We start from the raw sequence: 22,897 nt of genomic DNA, 5'->3' as shown, positions 1-22,897 counted from the left end.
GTTTGACACTGCGCCTGGGGGAGCTTCAAAGACGGAGTCCCTGCTCCAAACCTCCCACCAGGCTTGAGCTGATTTTCTTCTAGAGCAGAACAACTCACCCTGAGAGCCCCATAATCACAGGAGGAGGCAGCCAAATTCGTGTGGGACAGAGTGCTGACCAGCAAAGCCTTAAGGGAAATGTAGTTCAAGGCCGGAAAAACGGCGTAGCTGTGACAGAAGGTAATCAAATACTAGCCTGGGCCTGGCCACGGTGACCGTGCGGGCCGCGTCGCGGAGACTTCTGGGAGTGCTTACTCGCCCTCGGAGTGCGCAGGCGCAGCGCGCCGAGTGGACATTTTGGTCTTTGTCCGCGGGTCAGTCCGGCCCCTGGGTCCACGTGGCGCGAAAGTAGGAGGTGGGATGTGGGCGTCTTGGGCCGTTCGGGTCGGGGAGGTTGAAGGGGAGGAATCTGGATTTGTTGGGGCGCGGCGCGGGGGATGAGGAGTGGGTTTAAGAGCTTCTGGCCTACATGTGGGGTGGGGGTGGGGGTTTCTGAGGCGGGTTCGAGCGTGTGTGACCCTGAGTTTGTCCGTAAGTTTGACTGGATGTTGGGATTATTGAGTGAGAAACTGTGGGTGCAGGATTGTAAATGGCTGCATCTGAGAGGGAGATGTAGGAGACCAGCATTGAGGCGGTAATGTCTGTGCCGCACTTCCCTTGTCGAAAGTGCTGATAATAACGGTGCCATCTTCGTGGAGTGTTTTTTATTTGAATACTCGGAGGAGGGGGGGAAAGGCTAAGAAATAATTTAAAAGTGAATTTTTATATAAAAACGCGTTTACTTTTAATTGGAGTAGAATGCAGATTACCGTGGTTTCTTCTTTTTTTAAGCAAGCAAAGAATATTTCAAAGGCACTTTTTGTTGGCGGGGAAGCTTCACACGATCTCAAATCTCCTGCTCTTCAGGGTATTTTAATAGGGCTGCTGTTAAGTCCTAGATTAAATATCGACGTTGTACTTCGAGTAGCAGCGTCATATAGCACAGAAAGTCCAGGATTAGTCAAGGGTTTGAAGTTCTAGGTTAGGCACGGTTTTCCTCATTCTTTGAAGAAAAATTTAGTTGTTGCAATGTTTATCTATTAGTCTGACCTAGATTCTAGGTGTCCAGACGCCTAAATGAATTGAGGTGTTCCCAGACGAAGGGATTTTGTGAAGTAATAGACCATTAACTGCTGTCTGCAAAGATGCTTTTTCTAAGAAATCCTTAACAGTTATCCTTAACAGAGCTTTAAATAATAAGAGTTAAAGTAACTGGGTACTAATTTAATATCTACAAATCAACAGTCTTCAAATAGCCAGTTGGAAAACCTAATAGAAGAAAACTATTTACAATAGCAATAAAAAATTGAGAAGTAATATGCAAAACTATTAGAAAAGAACTTTAAAAAGTGCTGAGAGGCATAACAAGATATTATTCAAATAGATACACTACGTTTTTCAATAGGAAGACGGCATAAAGAAGCATGTGCTGATTTAAGTAAAGTTATTAATTCAATATGATACTAATAAAAGGATCTACAGTTTTTTTGGGGAGCGGGGGAACTAGATAAGCTGATTCTGCAATTCATATGGAAAAATAAACTAGAATAGCCAGTAAAACTCTGAAGAAGAAAAAAAGCAGTTGGGGTGTGGAGAGGTGGGAGCCCAGCGCTAATATATGTGTATATATATATATATTTTTTAATTTCAATTCCAGCGTAGTTAACATACAATGTTACATGTTTCAGGTGTACCATATAGTGATTTAGCAGTTTATGTATTATTCAGTGCTCATCAAGATAAGTGCTCTTAATCCCTTTCAGTTGTTTCACCCATCCCCCCACCCACCCACCTCCCCTCTGGTAACCATCTGTTTATTCGCTATAGTTAAGCATCTGTTTTTTGATTTGTCTCTTTTTCCTTTGTTCGTTTGTTATTTTTTCCTAAATTCCACACGCGTGAAATCATATGGTATTTGTCTTTCTCTGACTGACTTATTTCGCTTAGCATTATACTCTCTCTCTCCATCCATCTACTGGTAATGTATTTTAAAATATAAATTCTCAGAAATTGAAATCATATTGATGTTAGCACCAAGCAGGCTGGTGGAAGGAAATTTGGCAACATCTATAATTACAAATCTATTTTCTGTTTGGCATGGCTGTTTCCCATCTGGAAATTAATCCTACAAATGTACCTGCATTTGCATGAAATGATACAGATAAGAGGTTGCTCATTGCATCAGTGTTTGGCATAGGAAAAGATTAGCCATCACTAGGAGATTGGTTTGATAAAATTAGGTCCATCTATACAACAGAATAAGGAGGTGTACAAAAGAATGAGGAGGAAGCTTTTTGTATACTGACACTGAAATAACTCTAGAATGTATTGTTCTATGACAAAAGCAAGATGCCAGAAATATATGTTATGCTTCATTTGAAGAAGAGGCAGAAATAAAAATGTATGTTTGTATTTGTTTTGCTTAGAAAACTCAAAAGATAGTCAAGAAACTATTAAAAGTGGCTATCTCTTTTGGTGTAATGGTACTGTATAGGTAGAGCAAAGGCAAATACATTTTTTTCCCTTTTTTTTGGTAAAGATTTTTATAATTTGAGAGGGGTGGGTTCGAGGGGGGGGGTTCAGGGAGAAGCAGGCTACCAACTAAGCACAGTGTGCACATGGGGCTTGATCCCAGGACCCTGGGATCAGGACCTGAGCCAGAGGCAGGCAGACGCTTAATGGCCTGAGCCACCCAGGTGCCCTGGCAAATACTTTTTATATTGTTTTTCTAAGTATATGAATTTAGTATTTCAAAGTTAAGGTTTTTTTCTCATCTACAGAAAATAATAGTATCTGATTCATGAGGTGGTTGGGTTGTGCAGATGGAGTTCTGAGTACTAAAGGATAGTGCCTGCTATGTAATAAGAACTTGATATGTTTTGAATAGCAGTATTATTACTATCTGCAAAATAATAGTTCCTTAGAAACAGTACAGCCATTTGTACTCTTTCTTTCTTTCTTTCTTTCTTTCTTCTTTCTTTCTTTCTTTCTTTCTTTCTTTCTTTCAAGATTTATTTATTCATGAGAGAGAGAGGCGCAGAGGGAGAAGCAGGCTCCCCACAAGGAGCCCAATGGGGGATTTGATCCCCGATCCGAGATCACGCCCTGAGCCAAAGGCGAACGAATGCTCAACTGCTGAGCCACCCAGGCGTCCCATCTGGTAGAAATTTCGAAAGATTCAGATATATATAGATGTTCTTTTTTTTTTTTTTTACCATATTTAAACTTTTTTTTGTTTCCTTTTATAACTGGAATGAGGAAGTTCGATTTCTGTGTTCAAGTTACATTCATCTTTAGAAACCATCATTATCTTTTTTTTTTTTAAAGATTTTCAAAATTGGGCTGCCCCTGTGGCGCAGCGGTTTAGCGCCGCCTGCAGCCTGGAGTGTGATCTTGGGAGGCCTGGAATCGAGTCCCAGGTTAGGCTCCTGCATGGAGCCTGCTTCTTCCCTCTGCCTGTGTCTCTGCCTCTCTCTCTCTCTCTGTGTGTCTCTATGAATAAATAAATAAAAATCTTAAAAAAAGATTTAAAGATGTTCAAAATTTATTCATGAGAGACACACACACAGAGAGGCAGAGACATAGGCAGATGGAGAAGCAGGTTCCATGCTGGGAGCCTGGCGCAGGACTTGATCCCGGGACTCCAGTATCATGCCCTGGGCCAAAGGCAGGCACTAAACCGCTGAGCCACCCCCTTTTTTTTTTTAGATTTTATTTATTTATTCATGAGAGGCACAGAGACTGAAGGAGAAGCAGGCCCCCTGTGGAGAGCCTGATGCAGGACTGTCCCAGGACCCCAGGATCACAACCTGAGCCAAAGGCAGACCTTCAACCACTGAGCCACCCTGGAGTCCCTGGAAACCCATTATTATCTTTTTCATGAGAATGTTCTTTGATTTCTGTGGTGGTTACTTTCTCATGGTTCTAATTCCTAGAACCTCTGATGATTTTTAAGAATCCCAATTGTGACTTACTTTTGGCCAGAGTAAAGCAGAGATGATCTTGAAATGTGTAACATCAGAAGAGGTATATGATATGACTGATCCATCATTAGTGATTATATTTTTCCCTTTTTGACCAAAATGTAATCTGTATGGATTTACTTTGTATCATATGAATGAATATTCACTCCCCATTGATTTAATGGATGGATTTTTTTTTTTTTAAGATTTTATTTATTCATTAGAGAGAGAGAGAGAGAGAGAGGGGCAGAGACACAGGCAGAGGGAGAAGCAGGCTCCATGCAGGGAGCCTGATGGGGACTCCATCCCCGGTCTCCAGGATCAGGCCCTGGGCTGAAGGCGGTGCTAAACTGCTGAGCCCCCCTCCCTCCCCCCGCGGTTGTTCTGTTTCATATTTTTCTGACTTGTAAGCATCATTATAAAGTTGAGTTCTAGCAACTATAACTAGTTTCCTTTCTGATACTCTATTACCACAATTTTAGCTGTGGACATTCCTCCAAACTGACTCCTGGTTCATTTTGACTTGCTGCCATTTAGTTTGAAAACTTTCTTGCACTCCAGGCCCACCTTGTACCTTCCCTCTTGGAATTGGCCATTTCTCCCAAGGAGCTCTCATTCCTTTTATTGGAGAATGGTAATAGAGCCCAAGATCTGGGTGCTGATGTTCTCATTGCTGCACGGGTAATATTGTTTCATGGCATCTTAGTGATAGAGCAAGAAAATTATTTTTAAAAATCACTAGTTCATGTATTTTTATTTATTTATTTAATTTTAGTTCATGTATTTTTAAATCCAAATTTTATGATATTTTTACCTAATAATTAGCTCCTAATTATATCTTATAGTAAAATTTTTGAAACATTAACATGTGCTTATTTTCTTTGTTTTATCTTTCAATATAAGGAAGATGGTTTCAAAATAACATTACTGGTATTAGTAGTAACCATGTACATACTTTGTCACATGAAAAATTTCTTTGTGGCTATTTTGTCCCTAGGATGCATCCCACTAAAGATGTATAGTCAATTCACTGTCTTTGTCAGACTCTTTTGAAATAAATCCATTCTTCTTTTTTTTTTTTTTAAAGATTTATTTATTTATTTATTTATTTATGAGAGAGAGAGAGAGAGAGAGAGAGGCAGAGACACAGGCAGAGGGAGAAGCAGGCTCCATACAGGGAGCCCAATGTGGGACTCGATCCCGGGACTCCGGAATCATGCTCTGGGCCAAAGGCAGATGCTCAACCGCTGAGCCACCCAGGTGCCGCATAATATTGCAGTCTTAAAAAAAAAATTTTTTTTCAGCACAAAATAAGATGTCCAGTAAGATGTCCATTCTTTTTTTTTCTTAAAAAAATATTTTTTTTTGTAATTTCAAATTTTTACTTAAATTCCAGTTACTATATAGTGGAATACTAATTTCAGAAGTAGAATTTAGTGATTCATCGCTTATATATATAGCACTCCATGCTCATTACAATGCATGCCTTCCTTAATACCCATCAGTCATTTAACCCATCCCCCCCACCTGGCTTCCCTCCAGCAACCCTCAGTTTGTTCTCTGTAGTTGAGTCTGTTTTGATCCTTGTGTTCTTTTATGGCTTTGCTTGCTTCTTAAAGTTGTAAAAATTATAAAAATTCATTTTGTTTTTGTTTAATTGCTTTGTGGCAGTATTTTTCATATGCGTTTACTCAGCTGTTGAAAAATCATGCTGTTCACTTTCACTTTTTTTTTTTTTTAAGATTTTATTTATTTATTGGAGACAGAGAGAGGCAGAGACACAGGCAGGGGAGAAGCAGGCTCCATGTAGGGAGCCCGTCGCGGGACTCGAACCTGGGTCTCCATGATCACACCCTGGGCTGAAGGCGGCACTAAACCTCTAAGCCACCGGGGCTGCCCTACTGTTTTTTTTTGTTGTTGTTGTTGTTGTTTTTGTTTTTTTTTTTTTAGTATTTTTGTATGGACACAGACAAATTATTTTGTTTATTCATGTTTGTATGAGAGATTTTCTGAGACCATTACCAGGAAAAAGGAAGCATCATAGTATCCTGTGCTTCAGAGCTCATGTGCCTCTTCTAGCGTTTAAAGCAATGGAGTTCCTCACCTCCTCTGGCTTACTGACCCTAGCCTGTTTGAAGCCAACTTCTATCTCTATCTCCCTGTTTCCCATAATTCTTCATAGTACTTGCCTTCCAGGATGATACATTTACTTTCAGAAGTTGCTAAATCTGGGGACCCCCTATTCCTAAGTACTTTTTTTTTTTAATTTTTTTTTTAAGATTTATTTATTTATGATAGAGAGAGAGAGAGAGAGGCAGAGACACAGGAGGAGGGAGAAGCAGGCTCCACGCCGGGAGCCCGATGCGGGACTCGATCCCCCGACTCCAGGATCGCGCCCTGGGCCAAAGGCAGGCGCTAAACCGCTGAGCCACCCAGGGATTCCCCCTAAGTACTTTTAAAGCCTACTCCTGCTTTCCCTGCAGTCCTTTTCTGTTTAATCTAGGTCTTGCTTTTATTAGTTCCCTCAGGGTGAGGCTTGCTCATTTAGTAAAGAAATATTAGCTGCAGATTTCTGAGCTTTTTAAGTTCTTGGAATCCCTCAAAGCATTCCCAGTTTTTCCTAGGCTTTTTACAACTCACTGTTTAGGCTTCTTCTTTGGGTCTGCTTTTGGTACATGGAATTTGGGAGGAGTTTTTTGGGGTGGGGTGGGGGAGAGTTTTTCTGTTTTTTTGTGGGATTCAATCCCAGGGCCCCAGGATCACGCCCTGAGCCACTCAGCCACTGAGCCACCCAGGCATCCCTGGAGGAGTTTTTTGGTTCCTAGTTTTGTTGTTCATTATTAGACTCAGTTGCAACAGTTCTCAAGTTCTTCCTTGAAGAAGTTCTTACTTGAACTTGTAACTCAAGTTCTTACTGTCATTCTGAGAATAAACATTTGCCAATAATTTCTGAGATCTGTTATTTCAAAGATTCCTTAGCATTTTGTAGTCTTCCTTGCTGTACCTACCATACTGTTTTGGTTCCTGTACCATATCTGCTATTTTGGGTATTTGGGGCTACACTTAATATAATTTAGATTGAACATATTCTCTACTGGTTTTGCAAAAGATAACAGAATGTGGATTGGCTGCCCACCACCCCCATTTTTCTTGATATTTTCTGTAGTTTGCATAAGTACTTGAAAGATTCAAAACTAAGCAGCCACCATGCTTCTTTGAAACCTTTCCTTGCCTCTTTGACTGTTGGGTGTTCCTAGAATTCTGCCCTTGACCCTCTTTTTCATGACCTGTGTATATTCTCTAAGCAGTCATAGCCACATTCCACCTATGTCTTCAGCAGCACTGATATTCTCACAGCTGATAAATTCCCATTTCCTTCCTTGGCCTATTCTGAGCTCCTTATATGTATGTACAGTTGCCTAATGGGTATACTTGTCTGCATGTTGCTTGCAAACCTGACACTCTGGGGCGCCTGGGTGGCTCAGTCTATTAAGCATCTGCCTTCCGCTCAGGTCATGATTGGGGTCCTGGGATTGAGTCCTGCATTGGGCTGCCTGCTCAGTGGGGAGTCTGCTTCTCCCTCTGCCTCTACCCCTGCTTATGCTTTCTTTCTCTTTCTTTTTTTTAAAATTTTTAAATTTCTTTTTTCATGAGAGACACAGACTGAGAGACAGCGCAGAGAAACAGGCAGAGGGAGAAGCAGGCTTCTCTCGGGGAGCCCAACACAAGACTCAATCCCGGATCCCGGGATGACGACCTGAGCCAAAGGCAGGCGCCCAACTACTGAGCCACCCAGGCAGGCGTCCCTCTCTTTCTCAAATTAATAAAATCTTTTTTAAAAAATCATTTCGAAACCTGATACTCCAGAATATCAAACTTGATATCCTTTTCCCTGCAGATTTTCTTCAGCCAACTCACCCTCTCCTATTTCTTCTCTGTGTACATTACTGTCTAAATTATGTTCTAAGCCTTCCATTTCTGCCACACCCCAGTGCAAAAATTGGTGACCAAGCTTTTTAAACATGCATTGTAGATAGTGTATATGTGTATAAGTAGTAACTCAAGTTTTTAGTATTTTACTTTTTTTTAATAGGATTTCAACTTTATAAAAAAGTTGGATTAGTTCAGAAAGTCCTATATGTCTTTTACCCAAATTTACCATTTACATTTTGTCTTTTTGCTTTATTTTTCCTTCTCTGTCCAAATATTGGTGTGTATAATTTTTTTGAACCATTTGAGACTAAGTTGCATGCATGCTTCCTTTATAAGTATTTCAGCGTGAATTTTCTAAGAACAAGGACATTTTTTTTCATAACCATAGTACAGTAACCAAAATTAGAAAGTTTTTAACATCAACACATTGCTATTATATAATACAAAGCCCATATTCAGGGGTACCCAGGTGGCTCAGGTTGTGCTTAGAGTCCTGGGACTGAGTCCTGCGTCAGGCTCCTCACAAAAGCCTGCTCCTCCCTCTGCCTCTGTCTCTGCCTCTCTGTGTCTTTTACCAATAAATAAATAAAATCTTAAAAGTCCATATTCAAGTTTTGTCAGTTGTCCCAATAATGTCCTTGCAAATGTTTTTCAATAAATGAATAAACATATATGGGACATTTAATACAGTTTTAATCAGATTATAATACAAAGTAAATACTAGGATTCCAGGAAAAGCTTTTGTAGCTTAATTCCTGAATACTGTAAGAACAATTTCCTACACATTGTATCCTGGCAACCTAGTTCTGATTGGCATCTACTGCTGTTGTCATAGTTGAATTAAATTCATCTAGGAATAAGGGCCATGGTTAAATCCACTTAGGAACCTATATAGGAATGTGTGGTGCAGAACAGAGGCATCTAGTTATGTAAAGTATGAACAGCTTTCCTATGTAAGTAAAATTCTGAGAAACATTTTTTTTTACCCCATTTCTGAATGTGTGGAAATTTAAATGGTTTGATGAGTATGGCTTTGAAATTCAGGATTCAGATAGTCTTAGTCCTTTTGCTTATTATAATTGTGTGTGCTTTAATCTCTAAGGCAAAAGGTCATTACTTCGTTCTTTTTCACAGGGCCACTTCCTTGCGCATCTCTGGAAACTGCACCTTCCTCATCATTCAGAAGGCCTGGAGGCCCCAGGGCTCAGCCTGAGGTCTAGGATGGTACTTTGGCCTCCAGCATTAATATTCTAGTGCTGTGTCATTTCCCCTAAAACAGGTTGTAAACTGACCAAACTCTATCTGATCCTCTGTTGGAATAAGAAGACACTCTGGATGGTAGAGAACAAAGTGGAAAGGAAATTTGTTCAGGTAAGTGAATGCCAAGCCAGGTTAACAGTTATTCAAACAGCACTGACACCTATGAAATACTCAAAGATGAGGATCTGGTCTGAGTTACTTGGTATGAATTCTTTAGATACCAAAGTTATATTGACAGTTATTTCTTTTCTGCTTCATTACTCTATTATTTAATCAAATTCTAGAGGGCCAGATGCCCCTCTTACCTCTGTTCTGGATGTCATCCAGATCAGTGTATGTCACATCACACTTTATTTATACTGCCTCTGTGTGATTATTTTCTCTTTCATTGATACCCTCAATCTTATACCTCCCAGTGTGTATAGACTTCTTCCCTTATGCATTTTCTTTTATAGGTATATAAATCTTTATATATTGTCTCATGTTTAGGTTGCTTTTTATTACTTGCCACCTTCTTTCAGTCTTTCAGTGGTTAATGCCTCTGAGTTAGGTTTTATGTCTGTAATCATGCTTCCTGTTGCCTTCTTATCCACCTTCACCCCCATTACACATCAGCAAAATCCTGCCTCCCTTTCTTCTATCCCCATATACCTCTTTCAGAATTTGTCGCCTCAGAAATCAGTTCTTTCCCTTTCTGCTGTATGTGTGTGTGCATATAAATGTTATGAGTCTGTATTTGGTTTTTACGTAATAACATGTAAAATTTTTAAAAATAACGTAAAATTTTTTAACTTGAAGGTGTATAGTGAAAAAGTATTACCTCTGACTTTACGTCCTATAGATTTTTTTCAAAGATGCAGTCACTTTTGAGTTTCACATGTATCCTTCTTGAGGTAATCTTTGAATAAACTAGCATATATTATATATCTGTGCTATAAATATGAATATGTATGTAAGCCTTCAGTTTTCATATAAAGGGCTATATGTATTCTGTGTCTATTAGTTGTTTTTGTTTCCTTTTCTAGGAGAGACTATCAACACATAATTTATTTAGTCTGTCTCCTATTTATGAACATTTAGGTTGTTTCTAGACATACACTTTTATTTTATTTATATGTGGGATTCAGTCACAGGCAGAGTGAGAAGCAGGCTCCATGCCGGGAGTGGGACTTGATCCTGGGACTCCAGGATCGCGCCCTGGGCCAAAGGCAGGCGCCAAACTGCTGAGCCACCCAGGGATCCCTAGACATATACTTTTAAGCACACAAGTGTTTACAAGTGTATATATACTTATGTTGTTCGCAGAGTCATGTAGATATAACTAATGATTTATTCCAAACGGAAATGCTAACTCAAAGTTACATTTATTTATAGACTTGACAGAAATAAGCCTGTTCTCAAAAGTAGTAAACCAATTTACATTTCTATCAATATGGTATATTCATACTGTTGAATGATATTATTAGGCACCATTTCAGTTACTAAGGAAATGTCAGTAATCAGACCTTTCAAAAATTCCTCCCTCCTGAGGTAAGACACACTGTGGTAGTTCTCTGGAGAAAAATTAAAGTAAGGAAAACCAGCATAGAGATGGCCAGTTGGCAGTTACAATTTTAAATCAGTTGGTCAGGGAAAGGTCTCACTAAGAGGATGACTTTTGAAAAAAAGATCTGAAGAATGCAAGTGAAGCATGTAGTATTTGATGGAAGAGCGTTCAGCCAGAAGGAACAAAAAGTGTTAAAAGCCCTGAAGCTGGAGCTTGCTGTTTTAGAAATATTGATCAGGGCAGAGTAGGCTGGCTCAGAATGAGCAAAACGGAGTTAAGAATAGGTTTGGTTAGTTAACAGGCCAAATCATAGACTTTGGCCTTTATTCTGAGTGATTTGGGAGACCATTAAGGGTTTTGAGCAGAGAGAGGAGTGATAAGATCAGAATTAGATTTTGGCTGCTGTATAGAATATAAGGTATAGGGGAGGTAAGGCCAGGAGATTAATCAGAGGCAATTGCAGTAATCTAGGTAAGAAAATGATAGTAGTTGAGCTAGTGACAAGTCAGATTCTTCAAGATATTTTAAAGAAATAGCTGACAGGATTAGCTGATAGATTGTGTTGTTTATTTTTATTAATTTTGTTTATTTTAGGTTGTGTTGTTTTTTAAGAGGAAGAGGAATAACACCGATAACTCCAAAGTTTTAACTAGAAGAGAATGAGTTAACATTTCCTGAGATAGGAAGACTTCAGGAATTTTGGGAGATAGATCCAAGAGGTTTATTTTGTTTTGGACTTGTTGATTGTGACATGTCTGTTGATCATCTAAGTGCATATTCATATAGGCAATTAGGTATACCAGTAAGGAATTTAGGGAGTTAGAAAGTTGTGACCTTCTGTTCTGTACTACTAATAAGCTGCTTTATTCACTGATGGGATCTCTGTATTTCCTTGCTCGGTCCCACTTTTCCTACCATTTAGGGATGCTGGTGTGTCCACCAAGTCTTCTTTATCCATCCTACATTCCTGGATTCTGTTGTTAAAAACTAGGAGGTAATGATTTGACGCCTGAGGGCAGTGCCTTATGTTTTCAGAGAGCATTGTGCCTGAGAACTCTTCCTAAAACAGCAGTGGCAACTGCCTGCTAACATCCTTTTCTCCTGAAACATTAGAATTACAGCTACTTCTTACTCTTCTCAACAATGCAGTTTTCCCTTTTTTTCCCGTTTTATCCTTCACAGATGTGAAAAGCGGGCAGAGATGTTCTTATTTTACTATTTTAGCAGAAAGGATCTATTTATGTTATGTGAGTCATCCGGTAGGAATTCTCTTCCATTTCTGCTTGGTTGGTGCCTTGACCTGAGGCATTGCTTTATCTTTCTAAGTGTTTTCTTATTTTTTGCTTTCATTTTTTCCTCTTACTGGATGGAGGTGGCTCCTAGAACGCTGCATTCCACCTTTCCTCCTTTTCTTTATAAATTAAATCCCAGAGAAGACTTTTTCTTTTTGAAGATTGTATTTATATTTATTTATTTGAGAGAGAAAGTGCCCACTTGTGTGCTAATGGGGAGGAGCAGAGGGAGAGGGAGAGCAAAAAAGAATCTGAAGTAGACTCCACGCTCAGTGCCACAGCTGGGGCTCGCTCAATCCTACAACCCATGAGATCACAACTGGAACTGAAACCCAGAGCCAGATGCTTAACTGACCCACCCAGGCATCCCAACACTTAATTATTCTGAAGTTAGAAGTAACTCTGTAGTATCAATTCTTATTTTTCCAGCCTTTCTATCTTGCCCACCATAATTTTACCTATTTACAGGATATAACTGTTAGACTTGTTTCATCTTCTTTTGTCAGATAGTTAAGTTAATACTATAATACCCAAATTGGGGATTTCAGATCATTATTTTTAGGTCTAGAGAGATTACCTAAAATCAATTTCATACTATGTCTAGACCATTTCTCATGATCCTTGAGATATGGTAGCCAAGCCTTTAAAAAGATATACTTTTAATCTTTTTTTTTTTTTTTCCAAAAATTATATTTATTTATTCATGAGAGACAGAGAGAGAGAGAGAGGCAGAAACACAGGCAGAGAGAGAAGCAGGCTCCGTGCAGGAAGCCCGAAGTGGGACTTGATCCCTGGTCTCCAGGATCATGCCCTGGGCTGAAGGTGGAGCTAAACTACCCCGATATACTTTAATCTTATCAAGATAGGACATATTAATTAATCATTAATGTAAATATGAACATACTTTCTTCTCTCTGTAAAATTCTTTGAATCTTGGCTTTTGATTATGAAATGTTCTATCTATTCAGGTCTTATTTATCATTTAAATATGTTCTTTTATTGATCTCCCCTTTGACCATCCTATTTTATATTTTCATGGATATTCAAAAGTCCTGCGTAAATCCTGTCTTATATGTATTTACATTTTGGTATCTGGAGTCTATATTACAATCTGTTGAAAGGAAGGCCCATGTTCTTTCTGTCTCTAGTTTTGAGATACTTGTTAAATAATCTATGAATTACTGTCGGAGGATTCTTACTGATCAGTTCTTCAGTTTTTTATCCATGAACATTTTCAAATATTAAAAACTGAGAGACGAATACAGTATTCTCCCATATACCCACTGTATAGATTTTTTTTTTTTAAGATTTTATTTATTTATTTGTGAGAGAGACACAGAGAGGCAGAGGGAGAAGCAGGCTTGCTACAGGGAGCCTGATGTGTGGGACTTGATCCCAGAACTCCGGGATCACACCCTAAGCCAAAGGTAGATACTCAACTGCTGAGCCACCCCAAGTGTCCCATCCACTGTATAAATTCAGTAATTATTTTGCCATGTCTGTTTTATATGTATGTGCCTCTGTCCCTGTGTATGTTGCTAAAACATCATGACACTTAACCTCTAAAAAATTAAGTATGCATTTTCTGAAAATAATGGCATGACTCTACATAATCACAGTATCATTACTCTTAGATGGATTAGCCATAATATTCTAATATGTAATAATTAGTCCATATTTAATTTCCTCTATCTCCAAAATACTTTTTATATTAAAAAAGTTTTTTCCCTTTTTCTTTTCTTTTTTAAATAGGCTCCATACCTAATGTGGAGTATAGCTTCATCTTTAAAATCTCATTCTTTTTTTCCTCCGATGATATTGCCCCTAGCATTTAAAAATTTTCTACTGTCAGCCCCTCAAAGAATAGAGCAATTAATGGAATCTAGCATCTCAGGTTATACTTAGGATGTTAAGACTTAGCTATATACAAATTTGGTTTAAAAGATACTTAGTATGAATCACTTACTTTAGGAAAAGTGAATCTAATTGTAATTAGAAGTTCAGTGAAAGATGTTCATAAGTAAGAGATAAGACTGGAAAAATCTTTTTAGGAGCATGTTTTTGGACCTGCTCTCAGGAGTTTCTGTAGATTTTAAGATGGTTACAAAATAGGAGGGATCAAGCTAAGCCAAAGAAGAGCATGAGGAACATAATATGCATGATTGTTATTCATTGATTGCATAATTAATATGCTTGGCAGGCTCTTCCTCCAGATATCTGTAAGGATCACTTTCTTTAATATCTTGAATCTTGCTCAGAGGCCACTCTATCTAAAATTAAAGCTCTCCCCTTCTTTGATTTTTTTTTTTCTTTTCTGTAGCAGTTTCAGCTTTTTAACAAACCATCTCTTTATCTGTCCACTAGAATCTTGATGAGGGAGGACAGTGAATTTTATCAGTTTTGGTCAATACTGTTAATCCCTAGAGCTTAGAAGTGTGCCAGATACATAGTAAGGAAAGAAAAAGATATTTGTTAAATAAGTAATGAGAAATGTTTTGAGTAGCAGTTCTCAAACTTACACTTTTGCTTTTTTCTTTTTTTTTGATGACAGCTTTATTGAGATAGAATTCACATAACATAAAATCCATCCTTTTAGAGTGTACAATTCAGCGGTTTTTAGTATATTCACAAGTTGCACGACTATTACCACTAACTCCAGAACACTTTCATCCCCATAAAAGGAAACCTGGTACCCATTAGCAGTCACCTTTACATTCTTTTTTTTTTTTTTTTTTTTTTTAATTTTTAATTTATTTATGATAGGCACACAGTGAGAGAGAGAGAGGCAGAGACACAGGCAGAGGGAGAAGCAGGCTCCATGCACCGGGAGCCTGACGTGGGATTCGATCCCGGGTCTCCAGGATCGCGCCCTGGGCCAAAGGCAGGCGCCAAACCGCTGCGCCACCCAGGGATCCCCTCTTTTTTTTTTTTTTTAAACTATTTATTTATTTTTTTAATTTTTATTTATTTATGATAGTCACACAGAGAGAGAGAGAGAGAGAGGCAGAGACATAGGCAGAGGGAGAAGCAGGCTCCATGCACTGGGAGCCCGACGTGGGATTCGATCCCGGGTCTCCAGGATTGCGCCCTGGGCCAAAGGCAGGCACTAAACCGCTGCGCCACCCAGGGATCCCTCACCTTTACATTCTTAAAAGTTGAGGACCATCTGGATTTTAAAAGTTCTCATAACAAGAAAAAGATCTGCATGTGGTGACGAATGTTAACTAGACTTACTGTAATCATTTTGCAGTATGTACAAATATCGAATCATTATGTTGTATATCTGAACTTAATATACTGTATAATGTTATGTCAATTATACTTCAATTTTAAAAGTTTAAAAAGGGATGCCCAGGTGGCTCAGCGGTTGAGCACCTGCCTACAGCCTAGGGTGTGATCCTGGAGTCCTGGAATCAAGTCCCGCATCAGGCTCCCTGTGTGGAGCCTGCTTCTGTCTCTGCCTGTGTCTCTGCCTCTCTCTCTCTGTCTCTCATGAATAAATAAATAAAATCTTTAAAAGAAAAAAAACAAGTTTAAAAAAATTAGCTAATGGTCACGGTGCCTGGATGGCTGTTGGTTGAGCATCTGCCTTTGGCTCAGGTCATGGTCCCAGGGTCCTAGGTTTGAGTTCAGCAGGGGAGTCTGTCCCTGCTCATGTGTTCTCTCATTCACTCTCCCTTAAATATATAAATAAAATCTTTAAAAAAATAGTTAATTTTTTTAAACACAAAAAAAATTTGTTATGTGGGCCTTCTTTACCACAATAGAATGTATAAACAAACTTGAGGACCTTTTGGTTTATGTGGACTTTAGTGATATTTAGAAGTAAAATTGAGAAGCTTTTTTAAGTGTATTTATTTAAAAAATAATCTCATTTTTTTTATAATCTCATTATTTGTAAATCTGAATTATATTTCTTGGGATGCTTGGGTGGGTTAGTGGTTGAGTGCCTGCCTTTGGCTCAGGTTGTGATCCCGGGGTCCTGGGATCGAGTCCTGCATTAGGCTCCCCACAGGGAGCCTGTTTCTCCTCTGCCCATGTCTCTGCCTCTCTCTGTGTCTCCCATGAATGAGTAAATAAATAAAATCTTTATATGTGTACATATATATATCAGGGTATTTTATGGCCTATTTTTTCTTTTGAAATGTTATGGTGATACGTCTAAGGATGCATCTTTTATTCATTGTGCAAAGCACTGAATGTGCCCTTTAAGTCTAGAGATGCATGGCTTATAAGAGAAGAAGCCTTTTTTTGTTTTTCTTTGAATTATTCCTCTAATCAGTTTTCTCGTTTTGTTTTTCTGGAACTTACTTCACTCAGCTAATACAGTTATCTTGGTTTATGCTCTGAATTTGTTCTTTAAAAAAATGTATTGAGGTATAATTGACCTACAACATTATATTAGTTTTAAATGTATATTTTTTTCCTTTTTTTAAATTTAAGTTTAAGTTAGTTAACATATAGTATATTATCAGTTTCAGGGATAGAATTTAGTGATTCATCAGTTGCAAATAACACCCAGTGCTGATTACATCAAATGCCCTCCTTAATGCCCATCACCTAAATTACCCCATCCCTCCACCAACTACAACATAATTGAAGTTTGTATATATTATGAAATGATCGCAGTAACTCTAGTTAGCATCTGTCAAGACACATAGTTCCAGAACTTTTTTTTCCTTAGGATGAGAACATTTAAGAACTACTTTCTTAGCAACTTTTGAATACACAATACAGTATTATTAACTGGAAATTGTACCTTTGACCCCTTTAACCCATTTTGCCCACACCTCCCTGCCACTTACGGCAGCTCATCAGTTTGTTCGCTATGAGCTTGGTTTGTTGTTTAAGATTCCACATATAAGTGAGAGCATACATTATTTGTCTTTCTCTGACCTTTCACTTAACTGTAATGCCCTCAGATTCCATCCATGTTGTCACAAATGATAAGATTTCATTCTTTTTTTTATGGGTGAATAATAATCCCATTGTATGTATGTACCATATCTACTCATTCATCCAGTGATGGATATTTAGAGTGTTTACATATCTTAGCTGTTGTAAATAATCCTGCAGTGAACATGTTGGCACATAGATCTTTTTGACTTAGTATTTTCATTTTCTTTGGATATATACCCAGAAGTGAAATTGATGTATCATGTGGTTCTATTTTTAATTTTTTGAGTAACTGGCCTTGAATTTGTCATTTTATTTCTTAAGATTGGATTTGTTTGAGAGAGAACAAGCAAGAGAGCAGGGGCAGAGGGAGAGGGAAAGGGAGAAGCAGACTCCTTGGCTGAGCAGGGAGCTTAATGCAGGGCTCATAGGATGCTGACCTGAACCAAAGGTGAATGCTTAATGGACTGAGCCACATTGGCATTTCTAAGACTTTATTTTTAAGTAATGTCTACACCCAGCATGGGGCTTGAACTCACAACCTCAAGATTAAAAGTCTACTTAGCCAGCTAAGTACCTTTGAATATGTTTTCTTAAAGCTTCTTTCAGGAAATACTTGTCATTTGTGCTAATATTTCACTGGCCAAACAGGGTAGCTGGTCATCCCTGAGTTTGCTTGGACCAAGTACTATAATCCTTCTGCAGTAAGATGATTCTGTTACTATTGAATGACAATACAGTCTACCTTCCCAGTCCCCATCTTAATAATTTCAAGGGGACTTTTTGTTTCTTGCTTATAGAGAACCCTGCTACTGTTGCACTGATAAAATATCTTCTCTTTGGTTTTAGGTTTTGTTGCTGTGTACTGTTCCTTACCTTTATTCCTCAGACTTTTTTTTTTTCTCCTTTTGATGTTGATCTCCTTTTGATGTCTTATTAGAAGTCCCTCAAATGTGTGTGAAATATTGGCTGCAGTCATACTTAAAACTGATCCACTAAAAGGTGATCATAAGCTCTTTCATGCCTTGGATGCTTTTAGTCCTCTGGTAGATTTCAGTGACCCAAAAGTAAAATGCCATGGGGTAGGGCACCTGGGTGGTGCCATTGGTTAAGTGTGTGACTCTTGGTTTTGGCTAGGTCATAATTTTAGAGTAGTTAGATCGAGCCCCATGTCAGGCAGCGTGCTCAGCAGAGTCTGCTTGAGATTCCCTGTCCCATCTCCGTTGGCCCCTCCCACTCATTCTCTCTCAAATATTTTTTTAAAAAATGCCATGAGATGCCTGACTGGCTCAGGCAGTGGACTTTTGACCTTGGGAATGTGAGTTCCAGCCCCACGTTGGGTGTAGAGATTATTTAAAAATAAAATCTTAGGGAAAAAAAGAAAAAATGCCTTATGGACCCAGAGTCTCCCTGCAGAATGATTACACTGCTTTACTCACAAACTCTGGTGTGGCCAGGTCCTTGTTTTGGCCAAAAAAAAAAAAAAAGACTATAGGTGACAGATACCATCTTGGAGGAGTATCCTGAGGGTTTTCATGGGCCTTTCAGGTTCTCCAGAGAAGGAGCCATTCATATCCTGCTCACAGGTATATATACCTAATTGCCAACAGTTTTTGGTATGAGCTACAGAATATCTTGGAGGTTTCAGCATAGTATGTATAGATTTAATTCCATTGGTTTCAGTGTAGCACCTTGTCATCTGAGCCCGGTGCTTCTCTGAATAAATTTCTGCAAAGAATAATTTCCATTTCGTACAAAGGGGTGGTCTTACTGGGAGAGATAGTGCTCCAACTGCATTTTATATAATTTTTTTTTCAGCTACCATCCTTTATTCCTTTTCGAGAGGTACCTGATTCCTCCATTTCCTTAGTCTTTCTGATATTTTGTGGCATAAATTGGCTTATTTGACATTGGCATCTTCTGTAGTATCTTTACATAAACTTTATCAGCTCTGCTGTGTTGAAAATCTTTTGTGTGCTCATGTTATTGAAAAATTTTTAATGTTTGTGTGTATTCATGTCTCTAGTCATGTCCTGTTTTCTTGTGAGCTTGTACCATTTTCCTTTTGTTTGTCTTTTTAATGGGATTTTGGGAGGAAGCAGTCGTTAATTCCTTTCCTTTTCTTAGGCATCCAGGGAGACTTTAACAATTTTATGTCTTTTTATCCTACTTGTTAATTCCTCATTGTTACATTCAATTTCCTGAACTAAGAAATGGGAAAGGTTATTTTTCAAGAGTAATCCTTAAGTTTGTGTGCCCATGAACTTTACTTTTCTGTGCATGTATCCCCCACAAGAGTTTCCTTTTCAAAAGTTGTTTGGTGACATTGCTGATGAGGATTTTTTCATACTGTGAGACGGGCTTCCAAAGTACATCCCAAAAGCACAATCCAAAATTTTATAGGAAAATTAATAAATAATGATAACATAAAGCTAACATTATTGAGTGCTTACCATTTGTCAGCCACAGTACTAAACACTTTATATATTAACTCCTTTAAATGATGATTCTTTGTACTCCCATTTTAGAAGAAGCCTGAGAAGATGATGAGCAGATAGAGAGGCAACAAGACTTGGGAATCAAGTTGCATCCATCTCCAGTAAAGAACAGACTGAGAAAAAAACAAACAGTGAATATAAGAAAATTGGAAAAACACTTCCTCTGATCTCAGACATTATATATTTAAGGGGAACACCTCTTTCAGCTTACCTAGAGTTTGAAACACAATTTAGCTTATAGCCATGAAGGAAGTCGTGTAGGAAAGAATCATCAATTTAATTTGGTTCAGAAACCCTGCCACAGTTTATTCTTTATGGTAATAACCCCTTTAATTGTAAATTAGCGTGGAAATGCCTTCAGTTAAAACAGTTTGAACCCCATCTGAAAACAGAGCATTCATACTGGAGAGAAACCCTATGAATTTACTGAATGTGGGAAATTTTTCACTCATATGTCACATACCTCATTAAATGTAGAAGTCAAGCTGGAGAGAAACCCTGTTCTTCTGAGGAATACTGAGGAGCCTTTAGCTAGATGACAAATCTCATTAAGCAGAAGAAAATTTTTACTGGAGAGAAACCAGTGAATATAACAAAACCTCATTGAGCATTAGAAAATTTATACTTGAGGAGAAAGCTTGTAATGTACTGCATATGATAAAAGTTTCCTCTTGAATTTTATCCCTTATTTTACACCTGGAAGGTCATACACAGAGAGCCCTTCAAATGTAAGAAATGTGGAAATACTTTCAGCCAAAAGTAAATTCTCATTCATCAAAAAATTCATAGTGGAGAGAAACCTTGTGAATGTGGGAAAGCTTCCATTCAGATGTCACACCTCAGTCAGCAGAGAATTTGTAGTGGGGAAAACCCCTTTGCTTGTAAGGTATGTGGGAAAGTCTTCAGCCACAAATCAAATCTCACCGAGCATGAGCATTTCCATAATAGAGAGAAACCTTTCGAATGTAATGAATGTGGAAAAGCCTTCAGTCAAAAGCAGTATGTCATTAAACATCAGAACACCCATACTGGAGAGAAGCTTTTTGAATGTAATGAATGTGGAAAATCCTTCAGTCAGAAGGAAAACCTCCTTACCCATCAGAAAATTCACACTGGAGAGAAACCTTTTGAGTGTAAGGATTGTGGGAAAGCTTTCATTCAGAAGTCAAATCTCATCAGACACCAGAGAACTCACACGGGAGAGAAGCCTTTTGTGTGTAAGGAGTGTGGAAAAACCTTCAGTGGCAAATCTAACCTTACTGAGCATGAGAAAATTCATATTGGAGAGAAACCCTTTAAATGTAATGAATGTGGAACAGCTTTTGGCCAGAAGAAGTACCTCATAAAACATCAAAACATTCACACTGGAGAGAAACCCTATGAATGTAATGAATGTGGAAAAGCCTTCTCTCAACGAACATCACTTATTGTACATGTGAGAATTCATTCAGGTGATAAACCCTATGAATGCAATGTATGTGGAAAAGCCTTCTCTCAAAGTTCATCTCTTACTGTACACGTGAGAAGCCATACAGGTGAGAAACCCTATGGTTGTAATGAATGTGGGAAAGCTTTCTCTCAATTCTCAACCCTTGCTCTGCATTTGAGAATACATACAGGTAAGAAGCCTTATCAATGTAGTGAATGTGGGAAAGCTTTTAGCCAGAAGTCACACCACATTAGACATCAGAAAATTCATACTCATTAAAAACCCTGTAAATATCTTAAAAATTGGAAAGCGTTCATCAGGAATTTAAGCCTCATAGTGCATCAGAAATAATCATACTGAAGGAAAATATCACAAATGAGGAAAACAAAAGCAAAAAACTTAACTGGACACCAGGGAATTTATACTGAAGAGAAAAGACATTTGTATGATAATCTACACCTAACAAAAAAGCTGATGGTGCAGGTAATGCTGAAACTTTAGATGCATTTCCACTAAAACTGGGAATGTGAAACATGTTTCTTGTTGCTGTCTGCATAGACCTGGAGATTTTCACCAATGTAATAAGTTGTAAGTATTGGAAAGGAAGAGACTTACATTGATTTAGCAGAACAAGAGATTCTGGAAACACCTATGCATTTATTAGAATTTAGAATATGATAGAAATGGCAATAGGAAGCGAGAAGATAATGGGACTGTGTAAACAATGATTTGGAGGTAATTTGTTCTCCAAGGAAAAAACAGACCATGAACTATATACACCGAGGGAAGATCCAGGAGAATAAAAATAGGAATTATGAAAAAGCTATATACTGAAATGGTTATGACGTTGGAAGTAGGGAAACATTCCTGATAACAAGTTCAAGAATACCTAGCAATTCTGAGTTTGTATGCTTAGGAAATATATACCAGTCTATTTACTGTGGCATGATTTGTAGTAGCCATAAGTTGGAAACAACTTAAATGCCCATTGGGAACAAAATGGAGAATACTTAGGATGAAATACTGTATATCTGTAAAATTTAACAAATGATATCTACATGTATTACAGAGAATGATCTCAAAAATCATGTTGAAGGAAAAATGAAATGCAGAATAACACATATATTAAAATGACACTTTTGTAAATTTTAATTAAAACTTTTCTCACAAAATTCAGTACTATGTATTGGTAATGGATACATATATGTATGTATGTTTTTAAAATGTTTTTGAAATGGATTGGAAGGATACAGACCAAACTCTTGATAGTGGTTGCTTGTGAAGAGTGGAGAAGGGAAGGGGATGAGTGTGGGAGGGACGGGATGGTTTCTGTTTAAAGGGGACTTCAATTTTATATATAAACATCCATTTCTCTTAAAAACTAAAAAGACTGCAAGTAAATATATCAAAATACTGGATAATTCTGGATTGTGGTATATGGATATCTTGTCTTATTTTTTGTACTTTTCTGTATTTTTAAATTTTCTCAAAATTAATAAGAATGGGGGTGAGGATGGGAACACTGTACCTATAGAAATCATGTTCTAATGGATTCATTCCCAATCAAGTACTAAACTTTTTATAGAAAATATTTCTAAAATTTTATCAATGATGAGTGGATGGACTTGCTCTCTATGTAATATGAAATTATCTATTTTATTAAAATTAAAAATGACAGCATAATCCAAATCTCTTATTTTTACATGTTATGAGTGTGCACTGTATATGGTTTTTCTTTACATTTCTAATATTATTTTGCAACGTATCGTTTTAGCTTAGAAATTTTTAAGAACTTTTAGTTAAATAAAGGTACATACACTTCATATAACTTTTCTTTTTCAGATAAACTGATTTTGGAGTATCAGTTTTCTTGTCCTATGCATTTTCATGAGAACAGCTTAAGTTTTGGGGGCACCTGGATGGCTCAGTTTGTTAAGCTTCCAACAATGCTCTCAGTTTATGTCTCTCCCACCCCCTAAAAAATTTATTTATTTTTGCAGGGG

General features: G+C 37.9%; 2 protein-coding genes across 8 annotated transcripts in view; one reads left to right on the top strand and one right to left on the bottom strand.

The window, feature by feature from the left end:
- ZNF565 (zinc finger protein 565) overlaps positions 1-238 on the bottom strand; it is a 34,845-nt gene extending 34,607 nt beyond the window's left edge. The window contains exon 1 of one of the 2 annotated variants that reach the window (XM_025421678.3): positions 99-238. The gene's annotated coding sequence lies outside the window, so the exon portion shown is untranslated. The remainder of the gene's footprint in view (positions 1-98) is intronic. The other variant, XM_025421674.3, reaches the window with a different exon arrangement.
- On the top strand, positions 80-22,577 carry ZNF146 (zinc finger protein 146). Of its 6 annotated transcripts, none has more exons than XM_035704054.2 (3): positions 80-219; positions 9,108-9,344; positions 19,496-22,577. In XM_035704054.2, the coding sequence occupies exon 3, from the start codon at positions 20,295-20,297 to the stop codon at positions 21,171-21,173; it is 879 nt and encodes a 292-aa protein (XP_035559947.1). In that variant the 5' UTR covers positions 80-219; positions 9,108-9,344; positions 19,496-20,294; the 3' UTR covers positions 21,174-22,577. The 6 variants fall into 6 exon arrangements, with proteins under 6 accessions (XP_035559947.1, XP_048966379.1, XP_025277549.1 ...); XM_049110422.1 differs by having other exon boundaries at positions 82-219; positions 9,253-9,344; XM_025421764.3 differs by lacking the exon at positions 80-219 and adding an exon at positions 260-394.
- The last annotated feature ends 320 nt before the right edge of the window (positions 22,578-22,897 follow it).

Source organism: Canis lupus, chromosome 1 (genome assembly GCF_003254725.2).
Source record: "Canis lupus dingo isolate Sandy chromosome 1, ASM325472v2, whole genome shotgun sequence".
NCBI lineage: Eukaryota > Metazoa > Chordata > Mammalia > Carnivora > Canidae > Canis > Canis lupus.
Note: the sequence above shows the minus strand (reverse complement) of the source record. Positions and strands in the feature narration are given on the sequence as shown.

Coding starts and splice junctions, on each gene's coding strand:
- ZNF146 (XM_035704054.2), top strand. CDS start 20,295: ATGTCACACCTCAGTCAGCAGAGAATTTGTAGTGGGGAAAACCCCTTT.